This window comes from Spea bombifrons, chromosome 3 (assembly GCF_027358695.1).
Source record: "Spea bombifrons isolate aSpeBom1 chromosome 3, aSpeBom1.2.pri, whole genome shotgun sequence".
NCBI classification, from domain to species: domain Eukaryota; kingdom Metazoa; phylum Chordata; class Amphibia; order Anura; family Pelobatidae; genus Spea; species Spea bombifrons.
This window is the reverse complement of record NC_071089.1, coordinates 50,977,838-51,001,196: the sequence shown is the minus strand read 5'-3', so window position 1 is coordinate 51,001,196 and position 23,359 is coordinate 50,977,838. Positions and strand designations below refer to the sequence as shown.

Below are 23,359 nucleotides of genomic sequence, written 5' to 3'. Positions count from 1 at the left end.
CAATCTTTCATGATTTTAGAAAGCTATAAGGCAATAAGTATAAGTAGCATATTGCTATTGCAAAAAATTTGGTCATACTGGTCATACTGCCCTTATGTCCTATTTGGGACAACTTTGAAGCTAGTAAATTCAATTTACCCCAATCAAACCATATATTTTTGAAAACTAGACACCACAGAATATGTAAAATATTAGTATTTTAACTCTTTCCATGCACTAATTCTACTCCCTGCCTTTATCAAACTTTGTGGTAGTAATTTTTTTTGCATTTTTTTTTCACACACATTTTAATTAGGTATGAATTTACAGCTCCTGGTTTATGTCTCTGTCAAACACCTCGATGCGTGTTCAGCAACACCTCCTTAGTACAGTGATACCACTCATGTCAGGTTATTTGGGGCTAGAAGGCCACATTTGAGACATGCATAATTCAGTTTTTCAACATGGAATTTTTACATTCTATTTGGGAAATTTTGAAGCTGGTCAGTTCATTTTACCCCCCATCAAACCATATGTGTTTAAAAACTAGACACCCCAGGGTACTTCAAATAATGATATTTTAACCCTTTCTGTGCACAATTTTACCAAAAGCCTTTGCCACGATTTGTAGTGGTTGCTTGCGTTTTTTTCCAAACATTGTACGAATGTATGGCTCAGTATATGGTAGTTGAAGTTATGCTGTACAGTACAGCATAACTCCCAGCACTATATACTGGTCCTTACGGCGTTAAACAACTTAGTACTTTAATGAGCATTCTCGAGAAAAGAAAAATAAGACCCTCTGTGGTCTTCTTTTCGCACACAGAAAGCAGTAAAGCATATGGGGGTATTCTGCATAAGTCATCCACCCATCTAAAAGGAGTAGAAAGAGAATAGTTAACGAACAAGGACACTAATTAAGCATATGCATTAAAGAGCATATAATTGCTGCAGCGTCCCTTTAACTCTAAAACATAACTGCAGTTTTGAAGACATTATTTACTTTCTTAATATACTTTGCTCTCTCCACACAACCTTTTGTCTTTCCTTTATTATTTTGTAGAACGCGTTATTAGCATTATCCATGTTACTTCATATTGCACGTGTGCCTAAACATCCAGTTCCACGTTTTCTTTTATTGCTTTTTGATAGCTGGATATAAGCTATAACTCCACACACCTCACCAACGTAGCACTCGCCAGTAGCGCATGTATGACAGGCTCTCGCTTACAGCCGTCCTTCAGTGCCCTGATTGGCTGTAGGCTTTTCTAGGCGGGGTTTTTATTTCGTTATTTCCTCTTTTCAGGCTTTGCTGTCCTCTCTCTTTTCCGCCATGTATCGCACTTTAATTTCCATCCAGTCTCTAATTTCTAGCCCCTCCAGTAGGAGCCTTTTGTCGGCAGGGGTTGGGCGGACATTTTCGGTAAAACTGTCCAAAATGGTGAGTGCAATGCGTGTGAAGACGTGAAAGTTAAGTGTGTATGTTGTTGAAGGTCACCTTTGGTGCCCTGGTAGTAGAAGAAGAGCTTTTGTTACGACAGTAAATTAAACAAAAATTAACATTTTCGTATGTTGCGACATTTAAAGCAACCAGCATGCCTCGTCAATGACCTCTTGCTCTGTGATATTTACCATTGGTTTAGAATTGTGTTTCCAGAGACGGAATTCCTGACAGGTCCTGCGTGACAGCAAACTTCAACCAGGGGACCGAGTTACGCATTTTTTATGTGTTTCTAAGGCATATCATTGTCTGTTTTAGATTTGACTCCAAAAGAAATACCGAGAAACATGCATGCTGTTATGTTTATATGTTTGAGACCAAATAAATAACATTAAACCGAATATTAACCCTTTTGTGTATTTTGGAGCCATAACTCAACAAAAACTTCAGTGCACAAATTATTAAAAAAAAAAAAAAATCTCCACAAACCATCGGAATTCTTTTTAATTATTTACTATGCTATTCTCTGACTGCATACGTAATACCAATTACATATCTGTTTTTCTACTTAACAAACAAAAAGTAAAAGCTTTATGTATTTATGAGTGGTTTTTTTTGTTTTGTTTTTTGGACAAATAATAATAAAAAAAACTTTCTGAAAACAAATTTAAAAATGGGATTTACAAACACATTTTTACTTTTTCATTTTTAAATGTTTTTTTTTAATACCCTACCTATCTAATTCCACACTAACCAACACCCACCACACTACTAATATACATTATAACAGAAATTGCATATAAAATTGTGCTCATGATTTACCTGGTAGGTCAGTTGCAAGTGGGTTAATAGGCATTCGTTGGTGGTGCTGAATTATCCAATTGCATCTAATGTCATATATATATATATATATATATATAATATATATTATATATTCTTTAAGTTACGACGGCCATGGTGCAAATTTCCTTTCTTCTAGCATACTTAAAGAGGGTACATCAGCTGATTTCTAATATATTGACACATGACCAGTTAACTTTTTTTTTTTTTAAAGTAAACATATTTTGTAAAGTATTGTATACCAGTTGGTCTACAAGTTTGTCTGTCTATAAGTTTATTCATTTGGACTCGGCTATTCATGGGTTGGGATAGCTTATAATAAAAAAAAAAAAAAGTGTAATTTGTTTTCGTTGGGTATGTGTATAGGTGTCTTCATTTTGTATCTACTTATGTTCAAAGACAAAAATGGTAATACATTAAGTTTTTTGTTTTAGACTACAATTTAATTTTAGGGTGAAACCTATGAGAGTGTCAACCTCGCTTTATCAGGTTGGAAGTTATATTAAACTTTAAAAAAATCCCTATTTAGAAATGAGCTAACACGTTAAGGTGGCCATTACTTAGGTCATTGTGAGAATTTGAATGGAGTGGTATAAAATGCATTTTCATGCTACATATGTAAATTCTATACTAACAATTCATAAAATTCCACCTTGCTTAAATTAAACATTGGGTAATAATTTTAAAGCGCAAATACTGCATCAAAACACAAAACTAGAAACATTGACGTGACAGCACTTTGATCAGTGACAGGTGTTTACAGATGAAGGTAGGACAAAGTTTGGGCTTCTTCCTTTGCGTATACCTTTTGTAACACTACACAATCAAGCCAGCTAGTTTTGTTTGTCCTGTCCGTGAACTATGGCTTTGGTTAGTTTTTCTATGCGAGTCCTTGTTTTTGTTTACAGAACTAGTGCTTATGTTGTTGCAATGGTCAAATTTTAACATTACTAGCCATCAAATCTGCCTAGATAACACTAGTGGTTTCTACCATTAGCTTTAGGGGAAAATGTCTCCTACCACAGTTTATTTGGTGAATGTATGCTACATGTGACTTTGGCTTAATTACTTTTATTATTATCTTTTATTTATATAGTGCCAACAATTTATGCAGCTCTTCAAATAATACATATATTGAAGGGATATGACAAGACTATAATTGACAGACTAAGACAAACCGATACATTAGGTGGAGAGGGCCCTGCTCGCAAGTTTACAATCTTGAGGGAATGATGTCAGCCATCATGTGCACTGTAAAACATATGATTGCTGAGTGTCCCCTTTAATATTATTTTCCCATTGAAAATACACCGCCAGCCAACCCCAGCATTAGATAATGTGCTTGCAACATGTGTAGTTAATTATTTCTAATCTTGGATGTTGAATATTTAAAGTTTGGGATTTTTTTTAATGTTTAATTTTTTTTCTTTGGCCCTTCAGGCAAGCACCAGTTCCTTTAGAATTGAATCAGACACTTTTGGTGACCTTGAGGTTCCAAACGAAAAATATTATGGGGCACAGACAGTGCGGTCCACAATGAACTTCAAGATAGGAGGTGGGACTGAAAGAATGCCTGTAAGTACTTTCTAACTGTTGACTGTTGGTATTTATTGTGACACATATGGCTTGTTAAAGGATCTTGTACTCCTAAAGAGAGGCCTAAAACCAAATGTAAAACGTAACTTGTTTAACAGAACAGGTATTAGCAGAGCTGTATCAAATATAAACAAAAGAAAAAGCAAAACCTAGGAGTGCTTGACTGCATTGACGCAGATGTCCCCGAAGTTTCCTACCTTCACAGACTGTGGTGGGGCCTACTTCATAATTGTTTGCTACAGCCCCAATAGGAATAAGATTTTCCCTGAACATTCTCTTCTGTCACGGAAGAAGACCTGCCCCTGAAAAGACCTCTAAAGCTTCTTCTCTTGGGAGAGGAAAACCCTCCACAGCCTGCCTGGAAAGTTAGTGTGTAGACTCCTTAATTGTAGGGTATAAAAGTAAAGTATCCTTTCTCTTGGCTAAATCAGAGAAGGATCTGTCAGTTGGTTTCTAGGGATTCCACCTTCCTCACCATTGCTAGAAATAGCATGCTTATCCTCTGGGTAGTATACTAGGAGGACATCTGAAGTTCTGTGCCTCCCTTGTAATGGGAGACCTCCCCTAGGGAAGCTGCCTGCTTAATCTGTTGCATTTATGTCAGTATGTCTGCTCCATGCATCACAAGTGGAGCAATCTGGACATAACAAATGCAGAAAAAAAAACAATTTAAAAGATCCCAGGCTCCTTCGGTAGTTGCTATGGAAGCAACTGGGCATCCTTTCCTGAGTAAGTATGGAAGAGTAGGAGAAACTAAATTGCAGCAGCAGGAAGAGAAATACAAATCTAGTTCCCTAATTTGTTTGCACATAACTGTGATATAGAAGCATGGGGGATGGTTCAGGGAGTAACCTAGGGATTGCATATTGAACCCTCAGGAGAGGGGCTGAACTCTGAAATGCTATATCAAAAATATAGCTGAGAGGTCACTTAAAAAAAAAATATATACTGGGGACACTAAATGGAGGTTACGCTTATCAACTAATAGTATTTTTTTCTGTCTGGTCAACTACTCAGGTGGTCATGCTGCCATTGAAAGTCAGGAAGTATTTTTTTTTATTACAAAATATTGTACAGACTCTTTTAAGGTGCTTATACCACTGCCATACTGTTCTTTTTGTTTCTGAATGTGGTAGAATATGTCCTTTTGAATATCAATAAAATTGCTGATATTCCCTTTTGTCTTTCTGAATTATTATTTAGATTCCAGTGATACATGCTTTTGGAATCTTGAAAAGAGCTGCTGCTGAAGTCAATCAGGATTATGGCCTTGATCCGAAAATTGCTGATTTTATAATCAAAGCTGCTGACGAGGTAGGGAATGGCTACAGATATATATATATATATATATATATATATATATATATATAGATAGATAGATAGATAGATAGATAGATATAGATAGTGGTGGATTCTGTAGCACACAATAATGGGAGAGTGGAAAATTATGGTTAAGGTTAAAATTGGTAATTGACAATAAGATTAACGCACATTAAGAAATACTGGTACAGAAGAAGAGAGGACCCTGATCCTGCACTCTTACAATTAATTAGGAAGTTAGGGGACAATGAGACAGGTGGTGAGAGACTGCTTGTAGGCAATGAAAGGACTAAACTATAAACCACGCAAAAATCGAATAAAAATGCAATTATTTGAAAACATGATGAAAATTAGATCTGAAATAGTATGATAATTGTAATAATGTGCATGACACACTAGCAATTTAGAAACAAGAAAGATTCATTGGCATTCATGTTTTAGTATCCCTTAGTGTGTCAAACAACATACTGATCTTTACAGTTTCCCGAATGGATTTCAGTCATCGGAATGAAATTGCATTTGTGACCATGCAGGTCTGTTCACCCTTAAAGCACACATTTTCAAGACATTCCTTTAATGCACTTTTATTTTATACACATGTATATGACACATTCCCTTTCATTCAGTTGTTATTTCAATCCTGCATGTTTATAGACAATAAGAAGCTATTTAAGAATAGTGAAAAGAAAAAGTGTCGGTGCGCTAAGCTAGTCTCAGGCTCAAATAATACAAATGTGTAATACGAGGCCTACCAAACAGGTGTAAGCATGCTGCAAGAAACAGTGTATTGGCTGTACAATGTATACAAGAAACAAAAACTGTCTGCGCTTCTTACCCTAATAAAGTTGGCAACAAATATATAAACATAATATAAATGAGAGGTTTTGGTTATATGAATTGGCCAAAGCATAATTAACCCCTTAAGGACCGGGCTCATTTTTCGTTTTGTACCCTGTGGGACCGAGGCTGTTTTGACACTTTTGTGGTGCTTGTGTTCAGCTGTAATTTTCTCCTCACCCATTTAGTGTACCCACATAAGTTATATATTGTTTTTTTCAGGACAAGATGGGCTTTCTTCGGATACCATTATTTTGATCGTATCATCTTATTTACTATAAAAAAAATAAAAAAAACATGGTGAAAAATTGAAAAAAAACACATTTTATGACTTTTATTTGAAAAATCTTTTACTCACCTAAAAAAGCAAGTAAAAAAACTAGCTAAATAGATTCTACTACTTGTCCTGAGTTTAGAAATACCCAATGTTTTTATGTTTTTTTGCTGTTTTTTGTACGCTATAGGGCAATAAGTACAAGCAGCGTTTTATGATTTCCAAATCTTTTTTAACAAATCTGCTCAGTCTGCCTCCATCTCCTCTTTGGAACATCTTTGAAGCCGGTTAACTCAATTTAACCCCCTCAAACCATATATTTTTGAAAACTAGACACCCCAGGGTATTCCAAATGCTGTTATTTTAACCCTTTCCATGCACCAATTATACAACTACACTTTGTCAAACTTTGTAATAGTAAATTTTTTTATTTTTTTTTCCACACAAATTGTATTTTAGTTATAGATATACAGGTTCTGGTATATGTCACTGTCAAACAACACCCCAATATGTGTTCAGCAACATCTCCTGAGTACAGCGATACCCCACATGCATGGGTTTGTCAGATTGTTTGGCTGGTAAAAGGCTACTTTTGGGGCATGCGTAATTCAGGTGGTCATTTGGTCATTGTGCCTCCTTCTCCTCTTTGGAATATCTTTGAAGCCGGTTAACTCAATTTAACCCGTTCAAACCATATATTTTTGAAAACTAGACACCCCAGGGTATTCCAAATGCTGTTATTTTAACCCTTTCCATGCACCAATTATAGAACTACACTTTGTCAAACTTTGTAATAGTAATTTTTTTTATTTTTTTTTCGCACAAATTGTACTTTAGTTATAGATATACAGGTTCTGGTATATGCCACTGTCAAACACCCCCCCAATGTGTGTTCAGGAACATCTCCTGAGTGCAGTGATACCCGACATGCATGGGTTTGTCGGGTTGTTTGAGATTTAAAATGCCACATTTGGGAAGTGCGCTTTTTTTCTCCATTTTGGTCAGTCTGTACCTATGCCCTATCTTTGAGCTAGGCCACTCCAATTTACCCCATCAGCCATTTTTTTTTATATATTAGACACCCCTTGGGTATTTGAAGTGCTTTTATTTTAACTCTTTGTTGAGATTTTTGAGAAATTTTAGCACTTGCTCAAAATAATAAACTTTATTTTTTAATTTTATTTTTTTAATACTTTTTTTATATTTTTTTTACACATTTTGCTGGTACTGGATGGTTCATCTAGTGACATCACTGCATAATTATTTTTAAATGTTAGCAAATTTTTTTTTATTTTTTTTTTCCATTTTTTATTTTTTTTTTTGAATATTTTACTAATCACATAGTGATTAGAAAGCTGGGCTCCATTGACTTGCATGGTTGAATGCAGTACCTGTATTCAACCAGCAAGTGGAGCCAGTTCTCTAGAGGGTCTGGAGACCCTCTAGCGAACTTTTTCGTCTCTATTGTTTTATTTCCCGGGCCGCCGCCATCTTGCTTGATGGCGAAGATCACCGGCAGCGGCGGCTGTGACCGCTCTCCGGAGCGGTCACAGCCCACCTAGAGGTAAGTGTTTGGTGTCGCTGGATGCCTCCTGATCGAGGCATTCCAGCGACACCATTTAACGCTTTTAAAACGGGCGTCCGCCGCCATACAATGTATGGCGGCTGTTGACGCCCCGGGGAGGGGCCAGACATGGCCCCCGATGCCGATCTCGGCCTTGCTGAATGCCTCGACATCGAGGCATTGCAGCAAGGCAAGGCCGTTTAAGCGAAGAAAGTGATCCTTGATCACTTTCTAAGCTTATTTAATTTTTTGACGGTTCAGGACCGTCAAAGGTCATTTAGTGACCTTCTTGTTATGACGATCCTGAACCGGCAAAGGTCGCGAAGGGGTTAAGCTCACCCGCCACGTCAAGGCACACTCTCAATAGGGTGAGAACCTTCTCTCACCTCCTACATAGTGGGCACACAAAGCAGTTTATACTTATATGTTTATATATTTGTTGCCAACTTTATTAGGGTAAGAAGCGCAGACCGTTTTTGTTTCTTATTTAAGAATAGTGTTGATATTGTAATTTGTCCTTAAAGCAGTCCATCACAGTGCAAATGTAAAGTATCTTTTTAAAGATTAGTTTCAGGCTGCACAAATACTCTTTGGAAAGGTTTCTCTGATGTATTTATAGCAGGATCATAATGTGGTAGACTGACTTTACACATTCTTAATTATAAAAATTAACCTCCCGAAAAAACCTGACACTGCCAAAGTAATTCTATCCAAGATATTCCTAATTACACTTAATCATACTAGGGCCAACAAATTGACTCTTCAAAATAAAGCCAGTTGTCCAAATGGGAGGAATCCCATATGACTACTAGACCAGTGAATCTGGTAATTTTTAATGTACTCCTAAAGCAAGATGGAATCAAATCTATTCATCCACACTATATGTAGCGTCCATCCATAGAAGCAAGAAGTATTGAATTCCAGAGACGCAACAGCCGAAAATAAAAGGATACCCTCTCTTTAAGATTGAGTTGCTACATGGGTCGTAGGTTGCCTTATGCAGTCTCTGCCTTGATTAAGATATCCCTTGAAATTGCTTTTATGAACCTTTACGATTGTTCATGGTAAAGAGTAGTAGGTTAGTCCTTTCATGAATGAATAAACCCAGTTTATCTGGGTGCTCAAATTATCGTTTTCCCCTTTTAATAGTTTTGTAGCCCTCTTTTCTATATAACAAGAAGCACATTTATATGCGCAGATCTGAATCCAAAAGTTTTGTCGCACCACCAATCGGTCTCTCCTAAGTGTGATGTCGCTTGTGTCTGTGCATGATCTTTTTTGTGTGAAGCTCTTGTAATGTTGGGTTTCATTATCCCTTAAACCTAAGACAAGCAATTAAATATGATGGTTTCTATTTTGCTTTCATAGGTATCCTCTGGCAAACTGGATGATCACTTTCCACTGGTTGTGTGGCAAACCGGTTCTGGAACGCAGACAAACATGAATGTAAATGAAGTAATTAGCAATAGAGCTATTGAGATGATGGGTGGAAAACTGGGAAGCAAAGATCCAGTTCACCCTAATGATCATGTTAATAAAAGCCAGGTAAAGTCAGTTTGACAGTTTTTTTTTGTTTGTTTTAAGCGTGACCTATAATATGCTGCTACATGGTGCATTTATGTGATATATGTGTGGTGGTAACTTCACGTCCACCCGCTGTCCCCACTAGACACCAGGGAGTCTGGAGCATGGGGACAAGTCTGGGGGGCAGAGTGGCATATTGGGGGGACAGTGGCATAGTGGGGGTATAAGGCTTATCTGGGGGGGCAGAGTGGCATAGTGGGGGTATAAGGCTTATCTGGGAGGCAGAGTGACTGCATGTCCCGGGCGTCGGGCAATACAAATTGCGCATACCTGCGCTAAACACAGATTATAGGCCGCATCCCCACTGTAAAGACTTAAAGTGAGGGGGGGCGCAGCCTATAATCGGGCCAATACGGTAAATCCCTCAGTTACTATCAAAAGTGCATATTTTTGCTCAGATAGCATAAGGGGATTAATCTGCATCTTATTACAGTTTTAATAAACTGAGCCTGGTCAGGACTGGTAGATGCCATACACATATAAACTTAGTAAACAGTAGGAGGCAAAAGAGAGGACTGTGCACTTTTGCTTTTTGTGCACCACATATCTGTAGTGTATTTGAAAGTTTACCCTGTATGGCGTGAGACCTTGTCTTCTGTAAAATAACAGCTGAATTTTAAAACCTAATAATGCCAGATAAACTAGCCACACGTGTATCTGTGTTCATATGAAATTTAAAACTGGTTATTTTCTTCTACCACAGAGCTCAAATGATACTTTCCCTACAGCAATGCACATTGCTGCTGCAAAAGAGGTACATGAAGTGCTTTTGCCAGGTTTACAGAAACTTTATGATGCCTTGCTCTCCAAATCCAAGGAGTTTGACCGCATTATTAAAATTGGCCGTACACACACACAGGATGCTGTGCCACTTAGTCTCGGACAGGTATGTTTGTGTATTTACCTCCCTTGCTAAAAAATGACTTATTTGCTGGAAAAGTGTTAAAAGGGAACCATTGGTGTTTGACGTCTTGATAGTATTACCCTGTAATGCAATGGTCCATAAAATATGTATTGGTACGCAATAAATCAGATGAATCTGATCCCTTTGTGTATTACATTACACCAATGTTTCTTTGCAACAACAATTTAACCTGTTGACATGTCAGGGGAAAAACATCCAGTTGACCATAGTTGATGTGCTTAGCACGTCTAAACGGGTATAGAAAGCAATCTACAATTCTTCTGCCAAACCATGTTGCTGTAATGCTTTAATGTTGAGACATTCAGCAATCTGAAGCCACCTGTTTAAAAGCTTTCTCAAGATATTTCTCAGACCCTCCTACATGTACTGTATTCAACTATGCAAGTCAATGGAGTTCAGTTTACTAATCACAATGTGATTGATAAAAATATACAATTTAAAAACAAAAGGTTGTTTTATGAGTAAGTCCTAAAATTAGCGCTATATCGTCACAAATATCATTGCATGGAAAGAGTTAAAATACTGGCATTTAAAAAAACAAACAAACCCATGCATGGGTGGTATCACTGTACTAAGCAGATGTTTCTGAGCACATATTGGGTTGTTTGGCAGTGACATACACCAGGAGCTGTGAATTCATACGTAAATTAGAATGGGACACACACACACCAAAAAATACTATGTATGTATATATGTATGTGTTTATATGTATGTAATGTGTGTGTGTGTGTGTGTGTGTATATATGTATATATGTGTGTATGTATGTATGTGTATATATATATATATTTATATATATATATATATATATATATATATACCAGCATTTGAAATACACTGCAGTGTCTAGTTTTCAAAAATATATGCTATGATGGGGGTAAGGACAGGTTCTGCCACACCGACACCCAGGCACACACACCAGGACAGGCTCTGCCATACCAACACACAAAAACACACACACAAGGACAGGCTCTGCCACACTAAAGCATTAAAAATTTATTTTCTACACTGCTTTGTCATTAACTGCCTCTTTTCTATTTTTGCCCCCTTGTGTATTGATGCCCCAGCCAGACTCCCTTTACTATTGATTAATGCCGCCCACACAACCTTGTGTATTGCCCCCCTTTGTGCATTGATGACCCAACACCCTTGTGTAGTGATGTATATGATGCCACAGCCAACCCCCTCCCTTGTGGGGGGTTCAATCCAGCTCACACGGGCTGCACCTCGAAGTCCGGTGGGCCGCATTTGGCCCACGGGCTGCACTGTGGATGCCCCTTCCCTAAGGTGTCTAGTTTTCAAAAATATATGATTTTATAGGGGCACACTGAATTGGCCAAGCTCAGAGATGTACCATAAAGGGCATGGGCAGTGGATGGCCAAATGTGCCCTTTTGCCACCAAACAGCCAGGCAAACCAATGCATGGGTGGTACAATGATTTCACTGTACACATATTGGGGTGTTGTATGACATATACCTGTAAAATGTGTGTGTGTGTGGGGGGTGGGGAATACATTTCACAAAGTTTGACAAAGACTGGTGTTAGAATTAGTGCATGGAGAGGGTTACAATACTAGCATCTGAAATACCCTGGGATGTCTAGTCTTCAAAAACATACGGTTTGATGGCAATTGCATTGGCCGGCTTCAAAGATACCCAAATTGCCACATGGGGGAAGAATTAACAGATTTGGAAAAATGGTTTTGAAATAGCAAAACGGTTCTTGTACTTATTGCCCCATAACATGCAGAAAAAAAAACCAGACAACATAAAAACATTGGGTATCTCTAAACTCGAGACGGATAGTAGAATCTATTTAGCAGTTTTTTTTTCTTTTTTTCCAGTAAAAGTCAGTCTTTTCTAAATTTTTCACCATATTTTAATTTGTTTTTATTGTAAATGATATGATATGATACAATCTAAATAATGACATCTAAAGAAAGCCCTTGTCCTGAAAAAAACAATATATAACTTGTGTGGGTTCAGTAAACGGAAAAGAAGAAAATTACAGCTAAACACGAGCACCGCAGAAATGTAAACAGTCATCATCACAAAGGGTACAAAAAGTAAAATTAGCCATTGTCACGAAGGGGTTAATTCTTGCCCACAACCTTTTTATGTTATGTGGCTACCCTTTTGTCACATCTAAGTGGACCTTGTCCTGGGCCCCATACCATATTTATATATTTTTTTTTATTTATTTTTTTTAGCCTATTGCTTAATCAAATTGTTAGTCTTACAGCATATTCAGTTTAAAAGCAGTTTTATTTTATTCACATTTCATAATTTTTCTTATAAAAATGATATATATATATTTTTTTTATACTATATGGACACTGCTCCTAATTGAGTGTAGATACTTCAGCCACACTCATTGCTAACCGATAAAGGCATATAGGCATGCCATTTACATAGATGAATATTGGCAGTAGAATGGGACATACTGAACAGATCTGTGACTTCAAATGTGGCACTCAAAGGATGCCACAAGTCATTTTATGAAATTTCTGCCCTGGTCTGCTATGCTATGTCAAGTGGAAGTGCCTAGGAGTAAGCCAGCACAGAGCTTTGACCTTGAACACCTTTGGGATGAATTGGAATGCTGATGGTGAGCCAGGCCTTTTTGCCCAAGATCAGTACCTGACCTCACAAATGATCTTTGGGCTGAATGGGCACAAATTCCCACAGACACACTCCAAAATCTCATGGAAAAGCAGAGATATAGCTGCAAAGAGTGGGCAACTCCATATTAATGCCCATGGTTTTGGATGGGATGTCCAACAAACTCATGCAAGTGTGATAGTTAGGTGTCCACATTCTTTTGTTCATATAGTGTATATCAGCCAAGAACATGTGGTTGTATTTTGTGTTTCTTTTGAAGTTTGCCACTTAATCTATGGGATTGGATTTAAATATTGTCAACTATTAGAACTTCCTGTTGGTGGAAACCTAGCTTTATGGATACTATTCAAGATACTATTATGTCTAAGTGCCAAATGCTGCAACTACCACAACACAATATTGTAGGCAGCATAAATTTTGTAATTTTTTAAGTTTTTTTTCTTTTCTTTTTGCAACAGTTTCTATCGTTAAACACCAGTAGAAAAGTGGGATTGTAATTGTTAATGCAGTTGTTGGGGTTTAGAACAAAAAACAATACTTGAATTGCAAATATTGGTCACCCAAACTAATTTTCCATTGTGTCTGTGCTCCTTCACAATTTCTTGGGATATTATTAGCCATATTTAATAAACCAAGAAGGACTATCAATATTTAAGCATTATAATATAGCTGTTTTAAATATCCAATTTCGTTTGAATAGGAGTTCAGTGCCTATGTACAGCAGGTTAAATATGGTATACAGAGAATCCAAGCCGCATTGCCAAGAATCTATGAACTAGCAGCAGGTGGAACAGCAGTGGGAACTGGATTAAATACTAGGATTGGATTTGCTGAGAAAATTGCTGCGAAAATTGCTGATCTTACAGGTTAGTTTTCTTTTTATTATTATTGTTAAAGACATGTAAAATTTGCATTCATGTTCTTTTGCAACAAAAATTGTAATATTGTTGAACACAGGCCTTAAAATGTTGATTATAATTACTGTTTTATTCCTTCAGCAGTTTAACTGTATCTCTGTAGACAAAAGCAAGCTGCTCCTGGGGAAAAAAGTAATGTTAAAATAATTAGTTAAGTGGACACTCTAGCTGATTGAGCTTGACTCAAGGCTAATGCCTGGCTTATCCCAGCTTGTCAAGAGTGGAGCACAGCAAGCCAACCTTATTTTTGGTTCTCTTGAGTATTTCTCTACAAGCTGAGCTCACTGGCTTGCTTACTCACATCGACTAGAGTTTCTTATATAGTGGTTCAGGTTGCATTGTGACTTTAATATATATATATATATATATAATATATAATATATATATATATATAATATATATATAATCCTATTAGATGTGGATAGAGCTGAAACAACGAATCGATAAAATCGATAATAATCGATAACGGAAATCATCGATAACGATTTCCGTTATCGATTAATCGAGTGATCAATTCGTTGTTGGAGCACTCGGCTCCTTTTACTTACCTCCGCGAGCGTTCCCCGCTTCTGCTACACGCTCTGCAGTCTCCGCCTTCTTTTAGCTACGTGACGGATGTGACGCGTTCCGGAGGTAAGTATTCTTCATGTCTATGTGCACGGATCGCACAGAGCCACTCGCACAGAGCGAATCGCTCTGTGCGAATGGAGCCACTCGCACAGAGCGGTTCGCTCTGTGCGAGTGGCTCCATTCGCACAGAGCGGTTCGCTCTGTGCGAGTGGCTCCATTCGCACAGAGCGGTTCGCTCTGTGCGAGTGGCTCCATTCGCACAGAGCGGTTCGCTCTGTGCGAGTGGCTCCATTCGCACAGAGCGGTTCGTGAGTGTGGGTGCAGGGCAGAGTGGGGGTGGGGGTGCAGGGCAGAGTGGGGGTGGGGGGTGCAGGGCAGGAGACTGGGTGCAGGGCAGAGTGGGGGTGGGGATGCAGGGTGTGAGTGTGGGTGCAGAGCAGAGTGGGAGACTGGGTGCAGGGCAGAGTGGGGGTGGGGATGCAGGGCAGGGTGTGAGTGTGGGTGCAGGGCAGAGTGGGTGCAGGGCAGAGTGTGAGTGTGGGGGCGGGGCAGAATGTGGGGGCAGGGCTGGGTGCAGGGCAGAGTTAGAGACTGGGTGCAGGGGCACAGTGCAAAGTGCTGGGTGCAAAGTGCCAGTGCTGGGTGCAAAGTGCCAGGGCTGGGTGCAAAGTGCTGGGTGCAAAGTGCCAGGGCTGGGTGCAAAGTGCTGGTGCAAAGTGCTGAATGCTGGGTGCAAAGTGCTGGATGCAAAGTGCCAGGGCTGGGGCAAAGTGCTGGGTGCAAAGTGCTGGGTGCAAAGTGCCAGGGCTGGGTGCAAAGTGCTGGGTGCAAAGTGCTGGGTGCAAAGTGCTGGGTGCAAAGTGCAAAGTGCTGGGGCAAAGTTTCTTGAACAGTAATAGTCCACCTCTTTTCAGAATGTTTGGGGTTATTTTGTTTCATAAATATTGTGTTTGGGTTCTTGTACTTTGAAAATATTGTTTTTTATTACATCATAACAAAATAAGAATGTTAATGTAAATTTTAAGTTGTTTTTTAACATCCAGTTCATTAAATTCTTTTAAATAAACGAAAAATTTGCATATTGTTTTTTTTTATCCGATTAATCGATTAATCGAAAAAATAATCGGCCGATTAATCGATTATTAAAATAATCGTTAGTTGCAGCCCTAGATGTGGAAATATTTATTACTTGCATTCCTTATTCAGTTTTAATAAAATGACGCTTTTAGTTTATTTTTCTTGTATTTACCCATGTTTTATATTCCATTTAGAGAACTTTAGTTTTCATGACCAAAGGTACTTTTGCACCCCAAGGACCACAGTGTGATGATCATCTGTAATGTACCTTTTTCTGTGTATCTACACACTTTGTGTATGTAAGGGCAAGTACAGTTGTATGCATATATTGTCACCCTTGAGAAATATGAGCAAAGAAGGCTTTTGTTTAACTTTGATCTTTTCTTCAAGCAATACACAAAAATATGCTGCTATCGTGGATATCAAACAATTGAAAACACAACATGGTTTTATCCAAAAAAAATAATTGCGAATTAATGAGAAAATATATAAGATGTTCCAGTCAACTGGAAATGTTGTGACCCAACCTGGAAGAAGACGTGTCTATGTTGTCACACTGTGAAGATGATGGTGGCCAAAAAATCTCCAGGGATCACAGCTAGAGAATTACAGAAATTGCATCTTAGGGTCAGAAAAGTCTCCAAAACTACGATCCGACATTACCACAAGTTGTTTGGAAGGGGAAAAAAGCTGCTGCTGTTATCCAAAAACAAACTCGGCCATCTTTGCCAGACAGTACTGGAACGTCAAATTTTATAGAGTTCCATTCTCCGATGAAATAAAAATTGAGCTTTTTGGCAATAAATACCAGTGGTGGGGCTGACGCACACAGAGGTAGCCATATGGAAAAGTACTTCATGCCATCCGTTAAATATGGTGGTGGCTCTTTAATGTTTTGGGGCTGTTTTTCTGCCAAAGGACCTAGACATTTTGGTAGGATACATGGAGTCTTAAGTATCAACAGATATAAAACCCCTTGACGACAATTGATGTGCCTGGCATCATGACTTTAACCAGGTGTTTATGATCAATTTCTTCACCCAAACAACGTGGCTGTAATGCCTCTATGCCGAGGCATTCAGCAACACCGAAATCGGCATCAAGGGCCATGCCTAGCCCCTCCCCGGAGCGTCAGCATCTGCCATACACCTGTTTTTATAATGTTTGATTGCCTCCAAAGCTTCAATGGTGTTGCTGAAATGCCTTGCTGAATGCCTCGCTATCAACACCGAACACCCACCCCAGGAGAGCAGTCACAACCACCACTGCAAGAGATTTTGATACTTGCAAGATATTGGGGTGTTTGACAGTGATATATACCAAGAGCTGTAAATTCACACCTGAAGTAAAATGTGTGTGGGGGGGGGGATTACTGCCACAACGTTACTGGTGGTAGAATTAGTGCGTGGAAAGAGTTGAAATACCCTGGGGTGTCTAGTTTTCAAAAATAAATGGTTTGATGGGGTAAATTGCATTGGACGGCTTCAAAGATGTCCCAAATAGCACATGGGGGCAGAATAAACAGATTTGGGAAAAAAATGGTTTTGAAATAGTAAAACGGTACTTGTAATTATTACACTATAACATGCAAAAAATATAAAAAGATTGGGTGTTTGTAAACTCTAAGGACAAATGGTAGAATCAATTTTTTTTCTTATTTTTGCACCATATTTTATGCATTTATTTATTTTATAGTAAATTATGATACAATCAAAATAATGGCATACAAGGAAAGCACTTCTCCTGGAAAAAAAAGATATAACTTGTGTGGGTTCAGTAAATGGGAAAGAAGAAAATTAGAGCTAAATACAAGCCCAAGAGAAATGTTAAAACAGCCCTTTGTTGTGTTGGAGACAAGTATCAATCCTAATACACACAGAAAAGTGGAGTTTCTAGTATCCCATGCATGGTTTAACATTGAAGAGAAGTGCTGTGATGTATTCTCCCAGTAAAGTCAATGCACTTGTATTCTAATCTCTGATCGAACACCGAGATTTTGACTGTGGTGGGTTTCTCCTTCTACATGCGAAAGAACTTTAACAGACCAACAACAAAATAAAACGGCAGGAAACACTGGCACAAGCCATACCAAATCTTGACAAAATTTTAACATGCCTGTCACAATACATATTAGCTATGACTGTATAATGTTGTGGAAAGTGACAAATCTGATTCATCCTTTGAGCCATGCATAGACTAGAGAGAGAAAATGGTTGTGATGATTCAAGCAGCCTTCAAAGTTTTTCAAAGAACTGTGAGGCCTAAAACTAGGGGTTTTCTTGATCTAAAGAGCAGTCTAAAAATATGACAACATTTTTTAGTGCTGTAAAGCATTTTACCATACTCCACAGACTCCAAAATTCATGGTCATGTTTAATGGACTAATGTCCTAATATTTTTGTTACAGGGTTGCCATTTATCACTGCACCAAACAAATTTGAATCTCTTGCTGCCCACGATGCATTGGTTGAATTGAGTGGTGCATTAAATACTGTTGCATGTAGCTTAATGAAGATTGCAAATGACATTCGTTTTCTCGCTTCTGGACCACGGTCTGGTCTTGGAGAACTCATCTTGCCAGAAAATGAACCTGGAAGCAGCATTATGCCAGGTAATACAACATGACCTTTACGGTTATCACTTCAGACTTTTATATAATTTTATATAAATTCACAAGGTGGTGACATTTTGACATACTAAAAATTTGCTTGCATAATTATTTGGTAGAGCTGCCTTTCAATGCAACAGCTGTAAATCGTTTTGAGCAAGTGTGTACCTGCTTTGCACACGGTAAACATTTTTACTGCTAATCCCTTTTGTCTCAGACTTCTTAGAACCCCTTTGGATCTTCATTTTGTCTTTAGAATGGCAATGATATTTCAACAGTGCGATTATATCCTAAAGCTTTGTCAGTTACTTTCATAGGTGGAACCAGTGTTAAGGTTTTTGTGTACGTATTGTGACTTTTTCAGTTTGTATACTAGGGAAGAGCACAGGATATGAATAATTATGCAAGCAACATACTTATATTCTTACAAACATCCTGGTATTTGACAGATGAGTGGTCCCTCTTAAATAAATGCATGAAGAGATTCTGCAGAGATTCTGCCTCCTTCCCACCCCCACCTTGCAGTGCACAAACAGCCGTGACAAAAAACACCAGGCGACACAAGTGTGTGTGAGTTGTGGAGGTATGATAGAAGAGAGGATATTTTAATTTATGTGTAGATGTGTTTAATATGTGAAGGTCCAGCTCCCCTGCTTGTTCAGAAAAATCCAGCTATTCCAGTGAAGTTGGACACTAGTGCCTTACATTATCACTTTTGAGTTCTAGTGTTTCCAAATAAAATCATACAGAACCAATTTTCAATGGACTATTTGTAATTTTAATAATTTCAGAGAATTAGTAAGAAGTCTAAATACACTACATAAAGCAAAGATGGGAAAATGTGTTTGACATGTGCACTAGACTCACATGTCCAAAAGATTGGAGAACAGTCTGGTGGCATCTCTAAGTGCTCCTTGCAAAATAAGCCCTTGGACACGCCATAAATGATGTGTTGGTATGTTGAACCACTCTCTTCATAGAGGAGTGGATTGTGAAGAAATTCCATAACATCTGTGCCAAAACTAGGAAACAAAAATATATACTCTAGTTCAGCTGACCCAAAACCTCAAGCCCCTCTAAAATGCTTGCAAGACAAAAGAAGCAGATATATTGTACAATACAGATATGACCTGTTTTTAGTATAGTAGAACAAGTTTCCCTTTTCCCCATCTCGTCTACAAACGTTGTATGCAGGAAAGCAGGCAAAGCCAAGTGAAACCCCCGCCACCACATACACTGGCACACATTTTACATAACCTCCCTCGAATGCGCACACTCTCGTGCTACAATCGTTTGTACACTAACACACTCAAATGCATATTTAGACACTCATGCATACACCTACTTGTATTAACACACACAGTCATGCACTGTAATATACATGCATGCATAATGGCTAACTCCCTCTCCCTTAACCTTCCTGGAGCCTTGTTTCTTACATAGTATGTATGAGCAGCCGCATTTTAACAGTGGGCTCATGTGACTCGCCTCGTTACAGCTATATAGCAGAATGTAGTAAAGCAATTTTATATTAACTATTTTTTTTCCCTCACCCCCTCTCCAACTATAGGAAAAGTGAACCCTACCCAGTGTGAAGCCATTACAATGGTGGCAGCTCAAGTAATGGGAAATCATGTTGCTGTAACCATTGGATGCAGCAATGGACATTTTGAATTAAATGTTTTCAAACCTTTGATTGTAAGTTTACGTAAAATTTTTTTAAAATTTAGAACAAATAGTAGATCGAGGTTGTGATATGTGGAATATGATGGTAACTTGGAAATGGAAATTATTGTTTTTATTTAACTACAGGTAAATTGGCAATTAGTATAATTTCCAACTAATACAAAGTGCAGAAGGTCTTAGGTTCTAGTAGTCATTCTCTATAGTGGACAGTCCTTGGATTGTTGTCACTTTTGAACATGTAGCCTGTAAAATGGAGACTTTTTTTTTTTTTTTTTTTTAGTTATTTAGAGCTATTAGTTGAATATGTATAAATGTTTAAGAGTAGACAATAGATAAAAAGTAGTGTGATGTCAGTAGCTAACAAATATAGTAAGTAGTAGATAACTGTATGGAATTCTGTTTCAGGTAGCAAGGTCAATCTGCTACCTTGTTCATACAGCAAGAAGTAGATGATACAGTAAGAAAATTACAGATGGCCAGGAATTTGTGGTTATAAAACAAATAACGGTCTTGTGATTAGTGTTTGACTCAATTTCCCAAAATATATAGGCATGTCAGGTGATCAGAAATGTATTATTTCCCCTGGCTCGTCAGGGCATAAGCCTATGTCATTTTATAAACCACATTTTATCCATATATTCTCTATGGTGAACCTTTAACGTTTTATGTTTTTCAGATAAGGAATGTTTTACATTCTATAAGGTTGCTTGGAGATGCATCTGTTTCATTTACCGATAACTGTGTGGTGGGAATACAGGCGAATACAGAGAGGATCAACAAATTAATGAATGAGTCGTTAATGCTTGTAACTGCACTTAATCCTCACATAGGTAAGAGCATCCCGTACATATTTTTTTTATTATACCAAAACAAAAGTTAACCAACATTCTCTCACACGGCATAAAAGCTAGGAAAGGGTAGTATTTAAACTTACTACTATCTGATCAGTCAAGTAAAAATACTCAAAAGATGCTACATTAAGCAAAAAATAAATGTATTTATTGGTAATCATATTGCTTTGTGTGTTTTGCCTAGCATTTGGCTGCGATTAGGGCATACAAAAAGATCCTTTAAAACTTGGTGTATGTTATGATGACTGCAAGATGCCAGCCAAAACATTCATAGGTACTACGTGATTACCAATTATGAAATAACATCTGATAAAAAATCAACCCAGAAAGAGTTGTTCTTATCCATCAAGTGCTAAAACTTCTCCAAACCACAGCAACAGAAATAATCATGCACTGCAGCACTTAGGTAGATGTAACCACTAAAACAATGTGTCCCATGACCAATCCTGTTAATGGAATTTATCCTACAAATCTATTTTGGTATAAATGTAAAATATCTGGTGCATTCTTTCATATACTTGCTGTGTGTGCTTAAATAAATCATTACATTGTAGTCAAACCTACATCTTCCTTATTTTATATAAAGCTAATATTACAACAATAAAATCCAGTATTTGTTTTTAAAAAGGATAACAAACAGTAAAACATGAATTTAAGGAGCTGGTTTGGTAATGTATAGTCATTTCAGTGAGGTTTCTCAAGAAGTAACCTCTGGGATTAATTTATACATTATGCAGGTACGTCCCAGCCCTTGCAGTAGAAATGTACTGGGCCAGGCCCATCTGCCATAGTAAATTCTGTTGCATCGGCACAACTATGCAAACTATCCTGCCAAGTCCTAACTTAGTGAATAAATCCCCTTGTCTCGTTTTATTTAAGGTGTATGTATATAATATCCATCAACATCCGCCATACACTGAGGCGATCGCTTTTGGGCTGGGGAACAATGGTGTCACTGAAATGCCTTGATAGCAAGGCGTTCAGCCACACCAAACACCCACCCCAGGACGCGCTGTGACTGCTCCGGGGAGCTGCTCTGGCGTCATGTGCTTTACAAAAAATATTGTCACGAAGGGTACAAAAACTAAAATCAAGCATTGTCACGAAGGGGTTAAGGTAACTACTTTCCCCCCCAAATTCAATAATGCATATGAAAGTACTTGGATTATGCATTGTTTATAGGGCTCACTGGGATAATACAGTGCCTGTTCCCGTACAGTTGGATAAATGGTGGCATTGCTGATTTCAGTTCCATCACATTGTGATTCCTTATGTAAAGCTCCTTAGAAAAAACTTAAACCATAATATCTGCAGTTTAATAAAAAAAAAACCCTCATACTTTAAAAGCGATATGTGTCTTTTCTTTATAGGTTATGATAAAGCAGCTAAAATTGCAAAAACAGCACATAAAGAAGGTGCTACGCTGAAAGAAACAGCTATCAAACTCGGGCTAGTTACATCGGAGCAGTTTGATAAATGGGTTAATCCAGAAGATATGCTCGGACCCAAATAAACGTGAAAAAACATGTAAAAATGACTTTCAATGCTTGACAGAAGATACCAAACAATTGGTATTAATGATGGTCTGTTATCTACAAAAACTATTAAAATGATCTCTGCCTCAATTTTTAGCTGTTATTCAGAGCTCTGTTTGTAAATGTGTACATCAGTCCCATGGGAAAAATATTTTCTCCTTGAGCATGACCTATAGTGCTGTATACAGTCATGTTGACATTCACAAAACCTGGATTTATTTTTATGCTCCAGTAAACTTTATCTACTGACCTGGAAGTGGCCATAGTTGCAAGTTGTCATATTTTGCATGACCTTCCCAGCTCTAAGCCAACTCCACTCTGAGCTGTTTTGTTTGTTTTTTTGTGCCAATGCTAATTACATCCCTTTCTAAATAGTGTAGAATGTCTGGATGTGTGATTCTATTTACCACAAGCAGCATGATAGAGAAAAGGTGTTTTGTCAAGTTGATAACAAAGACAATTGTTTTAAAAGAAAATGGCACACAATCAGATACTTTTCGCCATAGATGAATTTAGTACCTTTTTGTAAAGATTTACATATGCGTAAAATCGTATATCCTCTTTAACCCCTTCAAGACCGGGACATACCTGATACACCATGGTTACACGGTAGCTGCAGACTGGGACGTACCAGGTACGTCATCCCCAAAAAATGCCCCCGCGTTGCCACAATCGTGGTGATCACGGGGGCTCTGCTGCTGCTGCTGTCTGGCCAGGTGTCTGGGCAGACCAGCACAGCCACCTCGAGCTTGCACCCGAGCCTTCTATGACTCCCACGGAGCGATTTTGTCGGCTCCAAATCGTTTTCAGCTGCCACAGGGACCTGACACAACATTCTCCCACTGCCTGATCGCTCCATGAGAGCGCCAATGTACCGGCGATTGTGTCCCAGCTGTCAGAGGCAGCTTCAGGGACAGGGAGAAAGGGTTCTTCGGTCTCCACATGAGTGTGGAGACCAGCCCCAACCCTCCCTTGCTTCCCGATTGCTCAATTAAGAGCAATCGTGGAGTGTTAACCCCTTCAATGCCGCAATTGTGTGACTCGCATTGCAGGGGTTAATGTTAGTATTAATCAAAGTGGGCTGATGATGATCAGATCACTCCTGGCCAGGAGTGATCTGATCATTATAGCAGC

General features: G+C 38.3%; 1 protein-coding gene across 1 annotated transcript; it reads left to right on the top strand.

Annotated features, from left to right (window-relative positions):
- The first annotated feature begins 1,301 nt into the window (after nt 1-1,301).
- FH (fumarate hydratase) lies at nt 1,302-22,315 on the top strand. Its single transcript, XM_053459046.1, has 10 exons — nt 1,302-1,420; nt 3,701-3,835; nt 5,060-5,170; nt 9,220-9,396; nt 10,139-10,321; nt 13,682-13,847; nt 17,953-18,156; nt 19,724-19,851; nt 20,516-20,669; nt 22,061-22,315. Exons 1-10 carry the CDS (start codon nt 1,313-1,315, stop codon nt 22,201-22,203), a joined length of 1,509 nt encoding a protein of 502 aa, XP_053315021.1. The 5' UTR covers nt 1,302-1,312; the 3' UTR covers nt 22,204-22,315.
- The last annotated feature ends 1,044 nt before the right edge of the window (nt 22,316-23,359 follow it).

Coding starts and splice junctions, on each gene's coding strand:
- FH (XM_053459046.1), top strand. CDS start 1,313: ATGTATCGCACTTTAATTTCCATCCAGTCTCTAATTTCTAGCCCCTCC. Junction 3,836..5,059: donor GTGGGACTGAAAGAATGCCT/GTAAGTACTTTC, acceptor ATTATTATTTAG/ATTCCAGTGATACATGCTTT. Junction 5,171..9,219: donor TAATCAAAGCTGCTGACGAG/GTAGGGAATGGC, acceptor TTGCTTTCATAG/GTATCCTCTGGCAAACTGGA.